Source organism: Neopelma chrysocephalum, unplaced genomic scaffold, assembly GCF_003984885.1.
Source record: "Neopelma chrysocephalum unplaced genomic scaffold, ASM398488v2 Primary Assembly neopelma1_44, whole genome shotgun sequence".
Classification (NCBI taxonomy): domain Eukaryota; kingdom Metazoa; phylum Chordata; class Aves; order Passeriformes; family Pipridae; genus Neopelma; species Neopelma chrysocephalum.
The window spans coordinates 930,808-951,280 of NW_020897703.1; the positions used below are offsets into that span (position 1 = coordinate 930,808).

At 41.4% G+C, this 20,473-nt stretch overlaps 1 protein-coding gene across 5 annotated transcripts in view; it reads right to left on the minus strand.

The window, feature by feature from the left end:
* ERBB4 (erb-b2 receptor tyrosine kinase 4) overlaps window positions 1-20,473 on the minus strand; it is a 608,029-nt gene that overhangs the window by 16,012 nt on the left and 571,544 nt on the right. For all 5 annotated transcript variants that reach the window (XM_027678007.1, XM_027678006.1, XM_027678008.1 and 2 more), the window contains 5 exons: window positions 19,792-19,947; window positions 17,080-17,155; window positions 14,960-15,106; window positions 12,961-13,058; window positions 10,239-10,409 (listed from right to left, as the gene is read on the minus strand). In XM_027678007.1, the coding sequence (XP_027533808.1) occupies window positions 10,239-10,409; window positions 12,961-13,058; window positions 14,960-15,106; window positions 17,080-17,155; window positions 19,792-19,947 (648 nt within the window). The remainder of the gene's footprint in view (window positions 1-10,238; window positions 10,410-12,960; window positions 13,059-14,959; window positions 15,107-17,079; window positions 17,156-19,791; window positions 19,948-20,473) is intronic.

Consider the following 20,473-nt stretch of genomic DNA (forward strand, 5'->3'; position numbering starts at 1 on the left):
TTTACTACTGATCTGAACTGAAATTCAGATAGGAAAGACCACCCCAGAAGAACAGCCTGGGTGCAGTCCTGCTTCCCTCTGACCACAGAACTAACAGATTACTCTGCCCTCCTCCAGAGAGCCCCCAGTAAACATGTCTGAGATGAAAATCAAAAGAAAGAAAAAACACACACCATGAGATGACTGTGTTATGTTAAACAGAAATGAAATGCTATTTATATAGTAATTGCTAGAAGGCTTTGCAGACCTCTGGGGGTTTCTGGTCCCAGCCCCTGCACAGAGAAGGGCTGTATATAAAAAGAAAGGATTAGACACCTCCCTGGGCCCTAACAGTTCAAGCATCTCCATCCCTACAGCTCGCACTACCTGGCACAAGTCTGGCATTCCTCATGCTCTCTCTTTTCTTCAGCCTGGGCTCCTAACCATTCTTAAGGAAACTCCATTCCCCACTGAGCACTTTCCTCTAGGATGATGGAGGAAAGTTCCCATCACCGTCACTGCCATCCTGGCTTGGCAGGAGCAGGTCATTGCTGGCCCCCTGCAGCATTTCAGCACACAGAAAACAGCCAGAGCATGCTGGAGCTGTACATCCTCTGAAACTGGGGGTGTGTGTCTGTACCTCTTACATCACCTGTTTCAGGGACACAAAGAGCAAAGTGGCACACCTGAGTTAATGCAAGAGGACATGACACACATTTCTCCATAGACAGCCTATTACTCAACAACAAAAATAAGAGGCAGGCATAATATACACAGGTTGTGGACAGTAGCTATCCAACAATTTACCATGCCCTTAGTTCAATGCCTGTAAAGTTCCGCTGGGCATCAATGAATCTTTATTGGAAATGATGAACTCCCAGTCACTTTTCCAGCATTAACTTTTCTCAAAATATGTCTACATATTTTACCTTGAATGTTGATCACAAATATAGAAACCAGTGTAAAAACCATGCTGTGTTAAGTGTTTGCTCCAGTTTCTAACAATTGCTTCTTCTACAATCAAGACATAAAAACATCCAGTTAAGTGAGGGAAAAAATAAATAGAAGAAACAATGAATAAGACTTTTCTGTACTTAAGTGTTTTCTGGTTGCTGTTTGCCAGAGGACAGGTAAGATTTGAAGGCAGCCTGAGCTCTAACTCAGTTCCCACAGGCTGCCTGTGTCAGTTGATGTGCCAGACCACATCCTGGTGGTGTGCTGGGTTTAAGACATCCCTGAACTTGTTCAAAATCAGTAGGAGTGTTTCACTGGCCACCTGGGTTCAGGCCAGTACTGGCTGACTTCATAGCTTCAGATCAGTCATTCAAACCTTCTCTTGCACAATTTTGTCTCTTATAAGAGAGGAAGAGTCTGTTTTCAGACTTACGAACTCTCCATATGCAGTGGGAGATCCAAATCTGAATACAGCCTTCTAGCAGTAATTTAGTCTGGACTGTGAACAGTGAATGGCATATATCACAAACAAAACATGCCTAACAAACCTGGCATAGTGGAATGAGAAAGAACAAACCTAGATACTGCACAGAGTATTTCCTGTGCTGTTACTGGGAAATACCAGACATAAACCATGTACAGTATAACACTTGACCAAGTAAAGGAGTAAAAGATGACAAGACCACCAATGAAAATAACCTCTTAAGAGATGCACAATTTGGGCACAAACCAGGCACACTGACAGGTAAACAAGGTGAAATGCTTTTCTATGGACTCGCCTCCTATACCTGGGCTGGGAATAAAAGATTCTTCTGCTATATGGCATCAAAAGCTCTCCCTGGAAGCCCCCTGTTCTCCAGACCTCCGAAACCTTAATCCTTCTGACCATGAGAAGGGCTGGCAAACAGATTTCAGCTGGCACAATATGCGGTTTGCTCTAAGCATGATACAAGTATGAAGATGCAAGGATTCCTTTTCTTTATTATTTTGTGTTAATGCACCATGAGTGTCAAATGGGAAAGCAGGAAGGGAGACAGCATGCATGTGTCTATCTTTCCCTTTCAATCTCCTTGACTCCCATATCTTTCCTGTCACCCATGACTAGCTTTCTATCACTCCTTTTTTAATACAGTCTCCAAGACGCTTTACAGTAAATAGCAGCTTCTAACACTGGGCCAGTTCCCCACAGTTTGGAAGGCACAACATACCATTTCCTAGCTATTCTATCAATTCCCCGTGGGAGAGAGGGGTCAAGGCACTGCTCCCGTTCATATGCTGCAGCACCTGTCCAAAACACAGGAGCAGCAGCAGCTCCTTTTCTGTACAAACCTCAAGCTTCAAATCCCAAAACAGGGAGGGAAGATGGGGCATGGGACCAAAACCACAACATGGCCATGATTTCTGATTGTGACATGGAAGACAAAAAAAAAAAGAAATGGCACAAAAGAAAGTTGATGAGTGATCCTGGGAGCAGTGGCCCCCCTCCTATGCACATGCTGCACTGCCATCTCCCTCAGTCTGTTTTATACAGTAATCAAAGGATATTCTGAGCCTCTCAAAACGCCATCAACCCTCATTGAGAATGAAATAGAGCACATCTCCACTGAAGCCTTTACAGCAGTAATCATTACAGCATGCTGGCCTGAACAGGGAGCTCTTACAGACAAAGATGGGTTTTAAAAATAAAATAAAAAAGCCTTCCTAAAATCTGAATAGAAACTTGATGATAATCTCCCCATTTTATTATGCAAGGGGGAAAAGAAACCCGTAATTGTGCACTCTTGGTCTCTTATAGCAAAGAATAGGCTTCTTGATGAAATGCTGGGTTGATTTAGAGCAGGGCTGAGGTTCTGGTGGCAATAATACTGTAAAAGAACTAACCACCCAGCTGATTTGGATAAAATAATCATTTCTTAACATCTTAAATCTAAACTTCATCTGTGCCTTCTCCCACTTCTCCCCACTGCATCTTTCGGAGAGCCTTTTTATAGCTTTGAGAGTTATTTTTCCCTCCCCTTTCACAGCATTTAACAAGAAATTCATACTCTACTTCGGCTAACAAAGGCCATTTTTTTAGGCTGTGCTGCCATTCAACTCCATTGCATGTATGTTTAGAAAGTACAGTATTTGGCACAGGTTGCTCCAGAGTCCTTCTGCCACCTCACACCCAGGAGTCCCATTGCCATGGGACATTGAGAATGGCACTCTCCGTCTCGGGGGCCCCAACCATCATAGGCAGACAGATGTTTAAATGACAACTTCCTGGAGCCCCTCCAGGTGCATTTCCAAATCACAGCCCCTTGTATACTTTTAATATTTTAAGAAACCCACAAATATGAGTCCTCACAAATGGATGTTTTCCACTAAAAATTTCTGCTTCACATCTTGTCATAGAAGGAAAATTTTCCCCCAGCTCTCATAATTATTTCCTGACTCTCAGTCCACTTTTCCATCTACTGAATTATGTAGAGTTGTTTAGCTTGCTGTTTTCCAAGAATGCCTCATCAGTGCAGTGTAGAAATATTTATTACTTACTCTTTTTATATCTATTGACTTTTTCTTTTCAGGAGAGAAAAGAAAATAGATCAGCTGCGAGCTCTCTCGACTGTTAACACAGCCAGCAGCTATTCATGGATTAAGCAGATGCTGCCTGATTTTAAACCAGTTTATATTAAAGCTCAATGAATTTACATCTCACACATCAAGATTTGAAGCAGTACACAGCTACAGTCTCTTCCACTAGTCCTACTGAATTGTAACTTGCAGAAAGAACTGTGAGGGGGTGATTTGTTACTAAATACATATTAAATTTGTAGAAACCAAAATGCCATCCAATACTTTAGGGAAGTCTGACTCTAAATCTATATGGCTGAATGCAAGAGAAAATAGCCAACACATTAAAAAAGTCCTGTTCTAAGGCACTTGACCTGCAAAACCATGAGGCAATTCAACAAGTTGGTCCTGATAATCAGTTCAGGGTAAGAAGAGCTTACTCCTTGAGAGATACCATTGATTTCAGCTGGCCTGGCTGCAAAGCAAGAAACCAATTGCCATAAAGTACTTTCAAAGAATTTTCTGTGAAAAGCTGGGCATCATCTATTCTGAGACCTCCATCTGAATTTTCTTACCCCCTCCTCTGGCATTTTAAAAAGGTATTTAAATACTCCTGTTCTAAAGATACATATTTTGTGAGAAGCTTTCCTTTCTCATGTAAATTATTAAGACTGAAATAATTTTTCATGTAATGTATTTTACATTGTATTTTTGTATGTTTGCTCTCACTACTTTTTCACTCTGAGCAATGAAATTTGGCTGACTAGTATTAGTCTGGGTTTACCTCCTGCTTTTCATGGACAAAGATGGTCTGGTGCTATCCACGCTTCTAACAAAGGCTAGAAACAGACACAGAGGAATTTCCCAGAAGAAAAAAATTACGGTAGGTAAAATACTTGTGGTGGCCCACCAGACACTAACAAAACGCTAACACCTACTGGGAAATGCTTAATGGAAAAGGCAGAGCAGAATGGAGAGGAGCCTCCTACCACTGGGGTGTCATTAAAACTAAGGAAAGCAGAAAATGGGAACTAGAGATTTTGAGAGACAGCTTGGTAGGACTTCCAGAATTACCCTAAAAGTCTGAAGGCAGTAAATGCAGCCAGTTGCCTAGATTCTACTAGAAAAACACAAAATGTAGTATTCAACAGAAGTCATAAAGAATGGCTTCATATAAACTTTTCTAACTAATCAAGCAGTTTTTCAAAAAGCAAGAGAGCTAATACAGTGTTAGTTACTGTCAGTGTAATAAACTGAATCATTATAAAATGTTTTGAAGCAATGTCTAGTTAATTTACAAGATCATCTATTCTGGCATTGGAGATTTCACTGCCACACTTGCATAAGGAAGTGACAGAGTCTAGCAGGAAGGCAAAAAAAATTACTACTAAGATTTTCAGAAAGTTTTTTATCACTTCTTAAGGAGAAGGAATTAATGAAATGGGATAGAAATAAATAAAAAACTCCACAAACTGACAGACTGCAGTAACAGGCATCAAGTTTAAGAAGAGATTTGCTCATAATAGTTTTGGGAAGATATTGCAGAAGCAGAAGGGTGGCAAACACCATGAACAAACTACATTAAAAGATAATTGTTGTCATCTTCTAACAGCAAACATATACAAATGGTACTATCTTATTTAGCCCTTTAAGCAGAAGAGGTTTTTGATAACTGGCAGCTCTCTAAATCTAGCACAAAAAAGGGTGCATAGCAGACAGAAACAGGGTCCAAACCCTCCTAAAAGGTCAGCATTAAGTGCCCAGTGAGACTTTTCTACACCATGATGTATTTTCCATTCCTACCTGATACAATTAACACAATCTTTCTAGAAGACAAACTCCACCTCAAACAGAATTTTTACACTTGATTCAGAAATTAAGAGCCAAGAGGCTCTGGGCTATGCTATGCCAGAAGGTTGGACAAAGTGCTTTCAATGGCCCCATCAAGCCTTGATACCTCTTCACACAAATTTTATATTGACTTTAGGATGAAGCAGCTTTACTGCTATCAGTCCCATGTGGCCAGGACACTCCTGGAGAAATAATTTACCTAGAAAGCTTGTGCAGGAACACTTAACTGCCTTTTCTTACAGAAAAAAAAATGAGGATCAGGTGCTACTTGGACAAAGGCGAATTGTGGTCAAATCATGACTCCCTCCTGTTGCCTGCTTTGCCAAGAGGAAAGGATGGTATAAGCAACTGCTGGCTCTCCTCACCTGCAGTTGGCAGTACTTGTCACAGTAGTCCAGATGAGCTGACACTCTGGGAAGTGCCTCCCTGACTTCTCTCCAAAATCCCTCCTTCCCCCGGTAACTGAAGACAGCTTACAGCCTGCTGTATTTCAGTATGTAAAGGAGATCATATTAGATCTCAGATCTGATCTACCACTGGAGCACCACAGGCAGGTGCCTAAGAAATTCAGCCCTTTTACATAAAGTTTAATAAAAGTCACTTAATTCTGGTAGTGATCCCACTGGGTGAACAGTCCCTATTGTCTGTGATAAGCTGGGGAAGGAAAGATCCCATACACCACACTGACGTGAAACACATCTGAAAATCACTAGCAACCATCTCTTTTGTTACCTTGTGATTTGAAAAAGGCTACCTTTCAAATTTAGAAACCAGAACAAATTAATCATAACTTCTTCCCTGATATCTCTTTGGAATAATCTTTTTATCCACAGACATATCCAGATGTTCAACCATGCAACACCACCAGACCCAAGGCCACACCAGGACTGCTGCAATGGCACCTCAGATACTGCTCAGAGAACTGAAAACTGGCTTTTGGTGTAGCACAGTCCACTTTAGCCAAGAAGGATAGTCTCCTTGGACATACAGATCAGACATCTCTGAAAAAAAATTGCTTGATATTTAATTGCAGGGTTGAGAGATGCTTGCATGATATGCAGCATATGGAATAATATTACAGGGACAGTACCAGCGAGTAATAAACAGTATAGACAGTTTTCAGCAGGAATTAGCCAAAGATTTAGAGCTAAAGGCATCATGGGGTACACAGAGTGCTTTCTGTATTAGTATTATCTCTGTGCACACAGGACAGTACTCGTTATAAATACCTGAATGAATCATCTAATGGATGTGAATGTAGGACACTCGAGCACAAGCTGGGTTCCTGTGCTCATGGAAACACTGCCGAGAATTCAGCTTATCTCTCAGAAGCACAGAGTGTCTAAAACTCCATATTTCTAGAGTATCCCTAGACAGTGAAAAATAAAAACTGGAAAAAGCCAAAGAGCCAAAATTGCAACTGAAGAGTTTCAGATCCAATGAAAGAGTTCAATTTAGCTTAGGATGTTAATTTTTATTTAAAAGCTGCAGCAGTCTCAGACTGGACTTCATAACACAGGCCACTGTTACAGGCCAGACCCTATGTGTGTTTCTGCTCCCAGCAGAATGGGTCCCCAGGACGTGCTAATATGAAGCCAGTGTGGGTGTGTTGGAAATGCTGAAGCTATATCTGAGCCTTGCAGCTTCACAAATCTCTGTAATCCTTGGAGGAAGAAGGATGTGATACTTCCCAGGGAGTTGGAAACTCCACGGAAGGTTTCCCTCTTTCCTGTTTTCTTTCCATGGGCTGCATGTGCTATTAATTCACATCCAAATAACTTTTTTCTTCACATAAGAGTGAGAGAGCAGGCAGTGTTTTTATGAAGTCTCATTCAGTGGTGCTTCTCCCAGGCAACAGAGTGCAAGGATTTAGACCTGAGACCACCCTAGAGAAACTTCAGAGCTTTCCTGAGAAAGTAAATACTCCTACTCTTCCTTCATCCCCTGACTTCAAAACTGAAATGTGAGGAGCTACATGATCTCCCTGCTTTCTTTCTGCAGACTTCTGTCCCCTGTAGCCAGCCATACTGCCATGTTGGAATGTTCCAGCCATATTGCTGGAACATTCAACTAAAGCTGTCAGTACAATGCACCCTGAGAAGGAGCACAATGCCCTGCCATCATATGACTGACTCCTTCTCCACTGAAACATCGGAACAGCTAAGATAGGAAATACGGGATCTTTCATGCTTCTGATCTCTGAAAATGACATGAAGATCATGTAGCTCTTGTCTGCATTTTCCTTCACCAAATTGCCTCGCAATCTCCCCATAAAATGCAATTTGCCAGACACAGTGAGCAAAAACTACCTAAGCTGCATCAATTCATTTGGCATCTATGGCTGTAGCAGCACCATAATGGGTTTGTGCAGTATTAATATGCACTACACTAAACAAGCATAAATCACAAACTATCCAAAGGAAACACCAAGATAGAATCAGACCACTGCAGGTAGAGAGTTCTGACAGAATTTCAATTCCATGTGATTCCTGTGGCTGACACCCATCTGTACTGAACTATGCACAGCAGATGCACTATTACCTAAAAGGAGCTATTGTGTATTTTGTTTAGATCAACATGAATCTTCACTAAAAGAACAGTTAACTTACCAACAAACTGAATGCTTCACAAAAACAACAGACAGGTATATAGCTTTCTGCACTGAGAGGAAACAAGGGTACTACCTCCAGAAAATACCTCTCTGCAAAGGAAACCAGAAGTGCTATGATCCTACAGGGATTTCAGCTTGGCCCCAAGCTCCTCCAGAACATGGTGCTGTGGCCTTCCCGCAATCCAGGTGTACCCCCTGTATGGCAGCACTAGCAGTACATTTAAGAATTGCAGAATTTTAGTGAATAATAATAATAATAATAAATGCCTGTGTTTGCATTCCATGAATATCCCACTGAGCACCTTGGCTGCCCCAACAACCCATTTTAAATAAATCTTTCAGAATATTTACTCTAGGATTTTTGTTGGATTTAATTCCCACAGCTATAGTGGACTCCTCTGCTCAACTGGGACCAAAGACGTAAGGCAAAAGGGACTGTTGAAAAGGCAAGTACATTTTCCTATAATCCTTTCTCGTTTGAATGTACCTCAGTGTTTACAGAAAATATGGGAGTGAGATGAATATAACAAACCTTATATGTCAGACTGCTCTCTCAACACTATATTGGTGCAAATGGCAGTACTCCACCATGGCAGACTAAGCCACAGTGTTTTGCACCAGTGTGACAGTGAGTACCTTTCAAAGGTAACTGCTGTAGTTTCCTTTTTTTCTCACAAGCTGGCAGCAAAGGAAACAGAACCTCTCCAGAGACAGCTAGGAGTAAACCTGATTTATATCAGATCGACATCAACACTAAAAATTAACTCTTGATACCATAAAGAGGAAGTTTCCTGCTTATTGCCAAAACCTGCATCATCCCCCCTTCACTGCCTTCCAGTGATACAGGAGAAATGCTACATAAATCCAGACCTCTCTAGTGTCCTTGCCTTTAAAACAGTAGCAATTTTTTTAAGAAATGACTATTATTTAAGACCAGATTTTGTCTTCCTTATTCCAGAAAACCACTGATTTCCCCAGGAGAGGGTAAGGACCTTCAATACTGACTCAGCTTATACACTATTGGCTCTTTCACTCACCTCTTCCCTGTCTCACATGGTGTAATCAGTTCACACCAGGGTATGAATTTGGAACTATGTAAGGAGGTCCAAAGGGTTTCTAAACCATGAGGAATAAACACCAACATTTCAAAGATACTACATTTAGTATTTAAACTGTGATTTTTCCACTGAAAGGAGCCTGGAGAGAAAACAAGTCCCTAATTACTAAATACACCTGATGCCCATGTGAATGCCCTCACATTAGTAATGCATTTCACCATCTCTTAGTTTTTGAGAGGAGGGGTGGCACCTAAACTGTTAAAAGGATGGAGCCAAGCACAGGAACAGGTAGAGGACAGAGCTGTGGGCAGGCTGTTGAGGAGTGAAAATGAATTCCAGAGACGTGACCTCGGCTCCCCACCTGGAGCAGGGCTCCTGTGGCACTGAGGCCCAGAGGCACGTAGGACAGGATCCAACTCACCAGAGATCACACACCAGGTCTGAGACTGCTCTGCAGCTGTCAGTAGTTAGTGGATAGAGAAAGACACCCCTAATAAGTTACTTTCCCACTGTAAATGTTCAAGGCAGGCAGCAATAATCACCCACTGGATGTACCCATGCTACTCCAATGACACAAAATGAAGGCTAGATGAAGAGCTTAGATTACATCCCTTAGATGGTTAGTTATTTGAGCTGAATTCCACCTGAACACTCTCTGTGCCTCAGCTCCCTCTGCAAAATGAACAGCATTTCCTCTCCTGAGAGGGATGTTATGAAGACCAGCATGCTGATATCTGTGACATGCTCAGCAGAAACACACACTGGTGAAGGAGGGCCATGAAAGCATCACATACAAATGGGAAAAGGGGCTGGGTCTGAAATCTGGCTCCAGACACAAAAGCAGCATTATCTATATATTCCAGCTGCCCTCAGTTACATCAGTGCCAACCCTGTGAAGACAACAGGATTGCAGGGATGGGAGCATGAGGGCTGTGCACTTCCTGGCCAGTTGTAGTGGAGAAACAACACTGCTTGACTTCATGAGCCTCAGCTGCGCTTTCAGGAGAGGCAGCTCAAGTCAAGCCTTTGTTCACTCAAGGCTGAGCTATTAATTTAGAATTCACTGAGGCACAATGAACAGGGAACCCAATGACAACATTTTTATAGCCACTCTCCTTACAGTGGGAGCTTGTAATTCCCAAGCAGCGCTGGCCTGTGTTTGATTGGTGTAACTCAAATCTTTACTTGTGCTTTTATACTAACAAATATTTTATGTCAGAGCTCGCTCTTACCCTGTTGGAATCAATTCTTGTCCTGGAGGTGTAGATGGGAGGAGGGATGTTGAAGGCTTGAGGAACAAGATACTCTTCAGCATCCATCATGTCTTCCAGGTCTTCCTCATCAAGAAGGTTTTGGAAGAACTTGCTATCATTAGGACTTGGGAGCTTCATACGATCATCTCCCTAAATAGATTGTATTGAGAGAGGAAAAATGTCAACAGATGGATTAATTTCCCAAACAGCCTTTCCTTCAGCCTCTTTCATGCCCTGGCAGCTAGGTTGCAGGGACCACAAATGCTGTTTTATTTGTTCTAAAGCACCATATCCACATCATTTGTTGATTTTTTTTTTTTACTGAAATATGATGACAGAAAGGGAATAACTGCATAAATCAAGCAAAGCTATTTTGGCATTCTTGTGATTGAGCTTTTATTCTTTCTTCTCTCTTTTTCCCATATAAGCTCAGTTTCTGACCCAAGTTCTGACATATTTGTGAAGTAAGTACAGATAAGATATGGTACAAGCTATTAGAGAGTGTCCAAAGGAGGGCAACAAAGATGGTGAAGAGTCTTGAGGGGAAGCTGTATGAGGAGCGGCTGAGGGCACTTGGTCTGTTCAGCTGGAGAAGAGGAGACTGAGGGGAGACCTCACTGCAGTTACAACTTCCTCGTGAGGGGAAGAGGAGGGGCAGGCACTGATCTCAGCTCTCTGGTGACCAGTGACAGAACCCGAGGAAATGGCCTGAAGTTGTGTCAGGGGAGGTCTAGGTTGGATATTGGAAAGAGGTTCTTCCCCCAGAGGGTGGTTGGGCACTGAACAGGCTCCCCAGGGCAGTGGTCACAGCACCAAGCCTGTCTGAGTTCAAGAAGCATTTGGATGACACTCTCAGGCACATGGTGTGACTCTTGGGGATGGTCCTGTGCAGGGCCAGGAGTTGGACTCTGTGATCCTTGTAGGTCCCTTCCAACTCAGCATATTCTGTGATTCTATGAAATATCTCAGCTATTTAGGCTGCAATAGGGACAAGTGTGGAAAACATGGGAACTGTTGCATCTGGGTGCTTATTTTAATTTGTATTTTACAGACTTGGAGGATAAATTTTGCTCCATCCATATGGAAAGTTCTGCAAAATATAACGGAGCTAAAACCAATAAACATCAAACTAGACAACAACAGCAATATGTGTTTGTATTGAAACACCACCTACAAGCTGGAGAGGTAAATCTGGGCTGCACTTTGCTTGGTGCCACAAAACATCACGAAGGCAGCCCATGGCCAAACATGTAAGAAACCATAGAAACAATGCTAAACTTCACTGCATGGTTAAAGAATTATCTCCCACTCCTCAAGAACTATTATGCTACATGTGGAATAAAGCAGGGAATGATGGGTGTGCTGTAGGGTACATCCAGAGAAATTTTAAAAGCTCAATAGGAAGCTTGTCATTCTTGATTGGATCTGGGAGGAATGGGGAGTCATGGTGGCAGAGATACCAATACAATGGAGTTACCCTGGTTTCTCCTCCAGAAGCTCAGAGCCTATATTGCGTGAAAGGAGCACTGGAGAGGAGCCTCACAGGATAAAACACCCATCAGACAATGCAGTGGGGGAGGGAAGAGCAGGGGTAGAAAGGGAGGAAGAGGTATGTGGAATACAGAAACATGTCCTATCTAATGAAGTCATTTAATCAGATTGATTTTTCCAGAATCACTTGTATCTGCTGAACTTACAAGTTATCACAGTGCGGAGTACTGCTAAGGAAATTCCACACTCAGCACCACAAATCCTCTTAACTAGTATTTTACTTTCCAACTGCATTTTACTTCTGCTTAAGATGGGACAGCAGTGTGCGTTCCCACGTGCAGGAACACACCATGAGTTGTCTGGCGCATCTGCACAGTGAAAGGAAACACCATGCGGTGAGACTGGCACTGCACTCAGAGGCAATCAGGGGACGTGAAGTGGCAGTGACTGTGCTTCTGGAGGCTCTTCCACTTGGAAATCTTACATCAGTGTGAAACTGAGGACCAGCTGGATGTACCTCTGCCCTGTACTCCATGGTGTGGAGCAGATATGGCATAAGATATAGCACCAGGGTATCATTACTTGGATCAAACCATTCCCATGCTCTGGTCTCTGGTGTTTCACCATCACCTTACTTCTCTTAAGTTTTCATTTTCATTTGAACTGTTCATACACTGGGACCACCTAAGGACCTTACCAATCAGAGAGGTACCAGAGTGACAGAACTCCCTGTCTTCTGAGAAACCTTTATGTTTAGGCTATGAAAAGAAACTTTCTTGTGATCTCAGCAGTGCAGGGAAAAGTCTTGTCAGGATAATCCTCCAAGATGCAGCCTGATCAATTGTAGAGCCAAGCAAGTCCTTGGTCTAAAAGCAGACCCACTGTCCCATCAGTGGACAAAACTTGTCCCCAGTTTCATGAGAAAATGCAAAGCACTGGGCAGCCTGCAAAGCCACATCTTGTATTTGTGCTAATAAATACAAGCTTAGGAAGTGAATTTCAGATTCCTGTATTATTCCTGTATATTATAGTTTTAGAGATACTGACACTGGCTATTCTACTTCATGCTTGTATAATACTGTGATTGCTGCTTGCCTAAAGTTCAAGAGCACCTTGAACTTCAAGAGATTCAAAGGCATCCCCCCTTACAGTCAGGTTTTACAAACAGAATATTTTGTTTGACCCCCTGTGATGCTGTAGACTTGCTTACCTGAATTACTAGGTATCTCTGAGGGTCTCGAGCCATTCTAGAGAATTCAGCAGCCAGCTCCTTGAATTTTGGCCGACTGTCAGCATCAATCATCCAGCCTGGAGATAGATGATAGATGACAAAGGAAAGAGTTAACCGTCAAGGGAAGAAATCATTCAGTTTTTAAAAATGCACAAGTTTGAAGTCCTTGATAGCTCTGGCCTAAAGAAAAGTTGCAATAAAGAGCCCAGAAGAATGAAAAGCTAGAATTCTATGATGCATAAAATGGAAAAGACCTATGTTTGGCAAGACTAGATTGTTCCTTACTGCATGGATTTTTTTTTTACTTTGCTGAGCTACTCTCTGTCTCAGAGACAGCAACAACTCCTTGCAATTTTCTCTGTCTTGCCCATTTAGATGTCAGTACTGACTATCTTTTATTAAGGATGTATCCAACCTCTAATACAATGAATCTGATCTCATCAGAGTCTAGTGGATTTACTACAAAATTACTACTAAATACAGTTTTACCTTAACTGACGTACTGTCCCACAGTGACTTGGATTAAAGAGTTGTTCAGCAGATCTACAGGATGACTGACCTGGCATCTGCCTTTCACCTGTCTGCATCATAAGCACAGCCCTCACACGAAGCACTAGATATTATTCTAATAATGAATAATGAAAAAAAAATGAATAAAGGGTGATTCTTTTGTCCTCACTCTCCAAGAAACATTCATTAGGAACAACAATTCTCAATCTCTGCTAATAACTTTTGCAAAACAAGCAGGTAATATAGGTAGTCACCACCAGCCAGTAGTTTCTCTCTGTCAGCTTTTTCTAATGGAAGATCCTATCAGCAGCTTCCCAAGAGCATGTTCTCTCTTTCCAGGCATGCTAATGGAAGCAGGCTTTATCTCCTAAGTGTGATTTAGCCAAAGAAGTGACCAACACAGGAAAAAGAAAGCTACTAAACTTATAAAGAATTTCACACACACATTACAGCCTGTGCATTAAGCTGTAACCTTTCATCTCCCAGTTTACCACCTCTTCTAGGGCTTCCTTTTGAGATTTGCCTCATGCTTATTAGAAATCTTGCCAGATGGGACATTTTTGCACTCCATCAACATGGACCCCTTGCACTGTTCAGACAACTTCCACACCTGCATGCACAGTACAACTGTTTTCAGAAAATACTTTATTTACCTCTGGTAGTTTTCTTTTCTTTTTTTTTTTTCCACTGCTTTTGTGTACAATGCAAAAGGGAAAGGAGTATATAAGATGGATGAGATGTCTGTATGTTAATCTTACTTAAAGTAAGCCAGAAACATCAGAGAGGTATTTCTAATTCTTTTTAAATTAGAAGCATAACCTTGGAGGATACTGTCACTGGTGGAGGTATCTTGGAGATAAAAGAGTAGGAAGAAATCATGTGCAGATGGTTTTTCTTTTTTGTTAAAGTAAAAATATTCATAAATTTTTGTACTGGACTAAGAATGATAAAAAAGTAATCCTCTCTGTAGTATTTCTTCTATTAATTTTACTTTTTATTATTACTATTGCAATCATAATTCTTGTTACTAACAATAAAACCTTTGTGATTTCTTTCCTCAATATTTGGAACCAGCACTCCTTCTCACAACCTTCACTGGCTGGGTATCCATGTACCATAATGACGTATAATACTATCTTTTTTAACATCAAAATTAATTGTCATGCAAATGACAAGGGTATACAATAACAATCATACAATTTTGACTTCACAGCAAGAATATGAGATACCATCTGACAGTAATAAGAAGCCGAGCTAACTCGGCCCTTCATAGCTAAATTTGTATCATTTGCAATTGCAAAAGATGAGCATATAGTATTTAAATGGAATTTACAGTACCTTGGGAAGCTTTTGTTTTGAAGCAACCTGTCCTATTCCCCAACACTGTCAGACGCTGAAGATACAAACGGTCTAAACCAGTGTCCCTTTAGCAGTGAGCACAGGGATATTAAATGTGACAATTACTCACACTTCACCATCACCATATAAACATCAATAGTGCAGATTGGAGGCTGAGGCAATCGCTCTCCCTTCTCCAAGAGATCGGGGATCTCTCGAGTTGGGATTCCATCATATGGCTTCCCACCAAAGGTCATAAGCTCCCAGATAGTGACTCCTAGACAGAAAAAAAAGAGTGTCAATATTTGAGGTCATGCTACTCAGTTTCCCTTACAGGGCAGTGTTCAGGCCCAGTTCTGGACTGCAATCCCTTCTGCTTTACCAGTGCCTGTAAAAGCACTGAAGTTTGGTCTGGTGGGGAAATGGGGTGTCGAGCGAGCAACTACGTGGTGCTTAGTTGCCATCTGGGCTTAAACCACGACAATCTGCCACTTAGAAAACTCTGGAAAATGGTAAAACAGCACTTCGTGTTAATCTTCAAAAGCAACTTCCTTCATTTTTACTGATGTAAAAAGCAGCATGATAGTTGTGAGGCACAAGAGAAAGGCCTGGGATGAACAGTGGTACAGTAAATGGATGCAATAACAAAAGAATACATCACACTCTTTTATCACATCGAAAAGGGAAATGAATGGCTGATGTACTCTATTATTTTAAGGGGAAAAAGTGCAGATGTTCCCTAACTTAGAGCATCAATTTCCCACAAAAGTACAGCACTGAGTAATGTTAGGCCATTGTTTTTGCCTTGTAAGTCATTCACAGGCACTTCTATTATTTTTTTCCTTAAATCACCTTATGGATTTGAGTTTATGACATTGCTATGCTACAAACCCAAGATTCTCTTTTTAAAAAGCCATAGGATTTGTTTTGGCTTTGGAGCTGGAAATAAAGATCATATATCATAAGTAACAGAATTTGTCCCCAAACAAAATCTTAAATATTGAAAATCCTGCTCTCACACCAATTTTTTAAAATTTTTATTTGGTCATTTTAAACACATCTCTAGGTTATTACCATATTTTGCCAGCTGTCAAGCTAATGTGAAAGGTGATGGGCAAAATTACCATATGAATAAAACCCATATTTATTTCACACTCATTCACCTCCTTGTTGATATTCAATAACTATTACTTGTCAACTGTTTATGGTCTTGTCCTTTCTGATTATAGATGTTCTGGGCTTCCTGCATTTAAAATGAATTTCATAAATGAAGGTATATTTTTTCCTAAGTGATACAGGGGATACAGAGTTTGAAGAGAAAGAGCAGCTTTATAAGATCAGTTTAACTCTCACAGGTTTTTCTCAGCTGACTAGAAGAGGGCAGCTAACCAGTCACAGCAAACAGTGTCTTTTGCTGCTACCCACAGGTAAAAGTGAGTAATGACTAGAATTGTACACCCTTTTGTTCAAAATGATATGGCAACAGGAAATGCAAATAGGACACCATAGCCCTAGATACTGCTGAAAATTGCCATTTATAAAGGTATACATGATCTTATTAGTAATAGCTATACTAGATAAACAGGCAGACATCTCAGCAGATGTAGCACAACAGCTCATCTGGATAACAATTAACGACACTAAACAAACATCTAATTTCTCAAATACAATTTATTTTTTTTGTGTGGGTAGCTCACCAATTCCCAAGTTATCTCTGAAATTAAATGGATGCTTTTTCTATTTAGTTTGGAGAGCTTGTCTCTTCTTTTTCTTTCTCTTGCCATATTTGCTCTGTATTGTGACAAATTCTCTTTTATCTGACTGTAGATACAGAAAGTCCCATAAGTCTGGAAATGCCTTTTGACATTCATGGTTTTTAGAGTTGAGATTTTCAAAGACTGCTGAAAATTGTGACCTGCAGCCATATTTTTATGAAAATGTGCCTAAGCTGAAAGAGGCCTTCTTCTGTCATAACCATCAGGCAAACGGCTACCAGACCAGACCCTACAGCACTCATCCCAGCAGGAAACACCATGATAATATATTTTAGTTAGCAGGGAAGTAACACAGGAGGCTGTAACAACTGCTGCCTAGTTACACACTTAAAAAAAAAAAGAAACAAAGAAAACAAGAAACACCCCACTGGATTTTAACTCCTTTAGGAAAAGAGGATATCTTTAACATAGTAACACAACTTGGTTTAATGCTTTAAAAGACACAAATTTTTAAATAAATCACATGAAGATTTACCATAGCTCCAAACGTCACTCTGATGGGTAAATTTCCTGTAGTGTATGCACTCCAGAGCCATCCACTTGATCGGCATCTAGGGAAAGACAAGAGAAATGTACCCTTAGAAATACATTATTAAAACAATACAGAAAGATCCTGTTTTAAGACATCAGCTTCCTTCCTGTTTCCTTTTTCAACTGCAAGCTTGAAAAAAAGCAGCACTACCCAGCAGAGGAAATGGCTGTTCCTGCCTTCTGGAATGGGGCTTTGCCTCATAAAACATGTGGAGGTGAGAAACATGAACTGATTACCCACAGAACTTCTCAATTTTATTGATTCAGACATAGTGGAACAACTCATGTTTTCATCAAACCTGTGTAAAGATGGGACAAACCACTGCATCCAATTCCCCTAAATGAGAAGTGCAGCAGAGAAGGTGGAATGCAAAAGCTCTTCTGCCTCAGCAGTTTGCAACACCAGACGCTGCTATTTCAACTGTTCCCTAATGAGGCAAGTTAATAATACAGCATCCATAATACTTCATAGTCCCCACCATCAGGGTAAACAGGCAATGGGGAGAATTTACAGTGCTTAATTTCTAACTCCTAATATTTGTTAGGAATTTAGCTGTCCCAGTTCTCTTATCAGTACTGCAGGGAGAAAAGTTGCTCCCAAAACTAAGTCAAAAGTTACCTCTGGCTGTGAATCACCCTCAGGGGAGCTCATCTCTTTTGACAGAGAAGGGTGTGCAGGCAAACCAAACCTCAGTTTGGTATAAAGGTCCACCCTCCTGAGTTTGTGTTACATTTGGATTCATGGTGTTTTCTATTCCTGAGCTGGCCTGATGGGCCCAGCTCAGTCCATGAATATCTAATGGACACACACTTAGCAGATTTTTACCTGGCAGAGACTGGTATGGGTCACCTCTAATTGGGAACTATGGATGAGGTACTGGAATAAACTAAAGAGATATTTAACTGCAGAGAGAATATGAACAGATAGTGGGTGTAAAAGCAGAGGATGTGTCTTCATTCAAACCCTTACGAAAATACCTTCCATGGAGTTGACTAATGAGCATAACCCATAGAGTTATGGCAAAAATAGCACCCTGTAATAAGGTTGGCTTAGCTCTTGCAAAGACAGTTCATCCTCCTCCACTAAACACTGCAGAAGTGCATCGCTTTCATTCCCATTAAATATGGCTGGGTTGTTCCAAATATGAACAATTGTCGAAGGAGCAAAGGCTGCCTTGTTCATCATGAGGCAACTCAGGTTGGAAGCAATCTCAGGACACCTCTAGTCCCACTTCAGGCTCACAGCAGGTTCAACTATGAGATCAGGCCAAGTTACTCAGGGTTTTATCCACTCTGGACTTGAAAACCTTCAAGGATGGAAACAGCATGACCTCTGTGGGCAACCTGATCAACTGCTTAATTGCTCAGTCTGAACGTCCCTTAGCATGCTCTCAATACAACTTGAAGCTGCCTAAGTCTTCTGGATTTCACAGAATACTTCTCTGGAATGAAGTGATACATCTGACATGTAAATGCTGCTCCAGAGCTTTCGGCAGTATAACTGGCCTCACAAGTCCAAGACACAGTTGCCAGGGAACAGCTGGTTTGCAAAGACCAACTCATTTTCTGTCATTCACTGGCTGATGGAGGGAAGAAGCATAGGGGTTTCTGAAAACAGGATTAGAGAACTGAAGGAATCAGGGAAAATTCCACCTTCCCTGCCAGGAGGTCTCTTTCCATGGGGAAATGGGAAGGCACCAGTGACTCCTCTCAAGCTCTTCACCTCAGTGACTGAACTGCTGATGTGATCCATGCAGCACATGCCAAGGGCAGCAACCACACAAACAAGGCAGCAGCCCATCTCAGAGAACAGCACACACTGGCAACAGCTGTTTGTCCCAGACAAGGGCATAAGTGAGCACAGAAAAATACAGCAAGTAGACAGAAAGGAAACTGAACATCCAGGAAAAGGAGTGACAGGAGAGGCAGAATCCCTTGGGATTCTGTGACATTGAAATATGAAATTTCAAGATGTTTAGGGAGCAGCCAGCAGCAGTATGTACTTACAGCCCTCTGAATTTTATAATGCATTAATCTGAAGGCAGTAGAAATGAGGTGAGGCACTATATGGATGTGGTGTGGTATGCTGGAAAGTAATAGGGGTAAATGTCTGTTTTCAAAATGATCCTCAAGCTGGCTTTTAGTGGCCTGGCATTCAGCATGGTATTGGAGACATGGATGCCAGACATCATACACACAGGCTCTTTCAGTGTGATAGAAGAGGTAAACTCTCTTATGATACAAATAGAAATATGTTCTGTGGCCTTCCCTTTTGCTTCCTGGAAAATTACTTGTCTGGGAAAATGGGACTGCAAGTTATTGAGGTGCACACTGACCAGAGAAACGGGCTCAGCAGGAATGCCCTAGAACATCCATCACTCATTGAACCCAAGTCTTCAGAACAAGATGCAAAATGGAACATATGAACAAAATCTGAGTGTGAAAACTGTTCATGCAATTGTATTTCAGCACCTGGAGAAGCTCAATGAGCAAAGAACAAGCAGCTTTTATGTGTGCTGTCAGAGGGTTTTGCTAAGTCACTGACAGACTTTCTTACACAGATAATAGTCCCATAGGGATACACTGCCCTAAAGAGTAACTTCAGGAGGTTTGTCACAGCATGATAAATTTACTTCCAGATATGTTCAGTACTCACTTTCCCTCCATCAGCATTATACTCCTTTTCATCCCCTTCCAAAAGCCTGGCCAAGCCGAAGTCAGTGATTTTCACATGGTTGGGCGATTTTACCAAGACATTACGGGCTGCCAAGTCCCGGTGGACAAGTCTCCTCTCTTCCAGGTACATCATTCCCTGAAGAAATAAGAACAGTAAAAAAATTCAATGAATCTTACATGATTTTTGAGAAATATCTTTCACTGGTGACATGTAAAATGTCTGGTTCACTTACAAGTATTCACAATGAGAAAATGGCCTAGAGGGCAGAAGTTAAACACTGCCCTTACTCTGAGCAGAAGGCAGGATTAGATGGCCTTCGGTTACTCCAATGTGAATGATTCTACAAGATTCAATTCCCAAAGGGAAAAAAACCCAACAAAACAGCACATAGATAACTCCTTTGCTTCAGCAAGTTTAAAATCTAGAAATGTGAGACAAAGAAAAGAAATATTGTGGCCCTTATTTTTCAGACAGGAAATCTGGTGACCATAATCAATTATCAATTAAGCCAAAGCCCCACAGAAATTAGGTCAGACTGGGAAACAATCTCAGCTCTGTTACATTCCAGGCAAGTGTCTTCAATTCAAGATGAAGGTTCTTGTCCATCTCCAAATGGTTTTAAGTTGGATGCAAATTTTCGCTGCCCTCAGTGGATTAGATG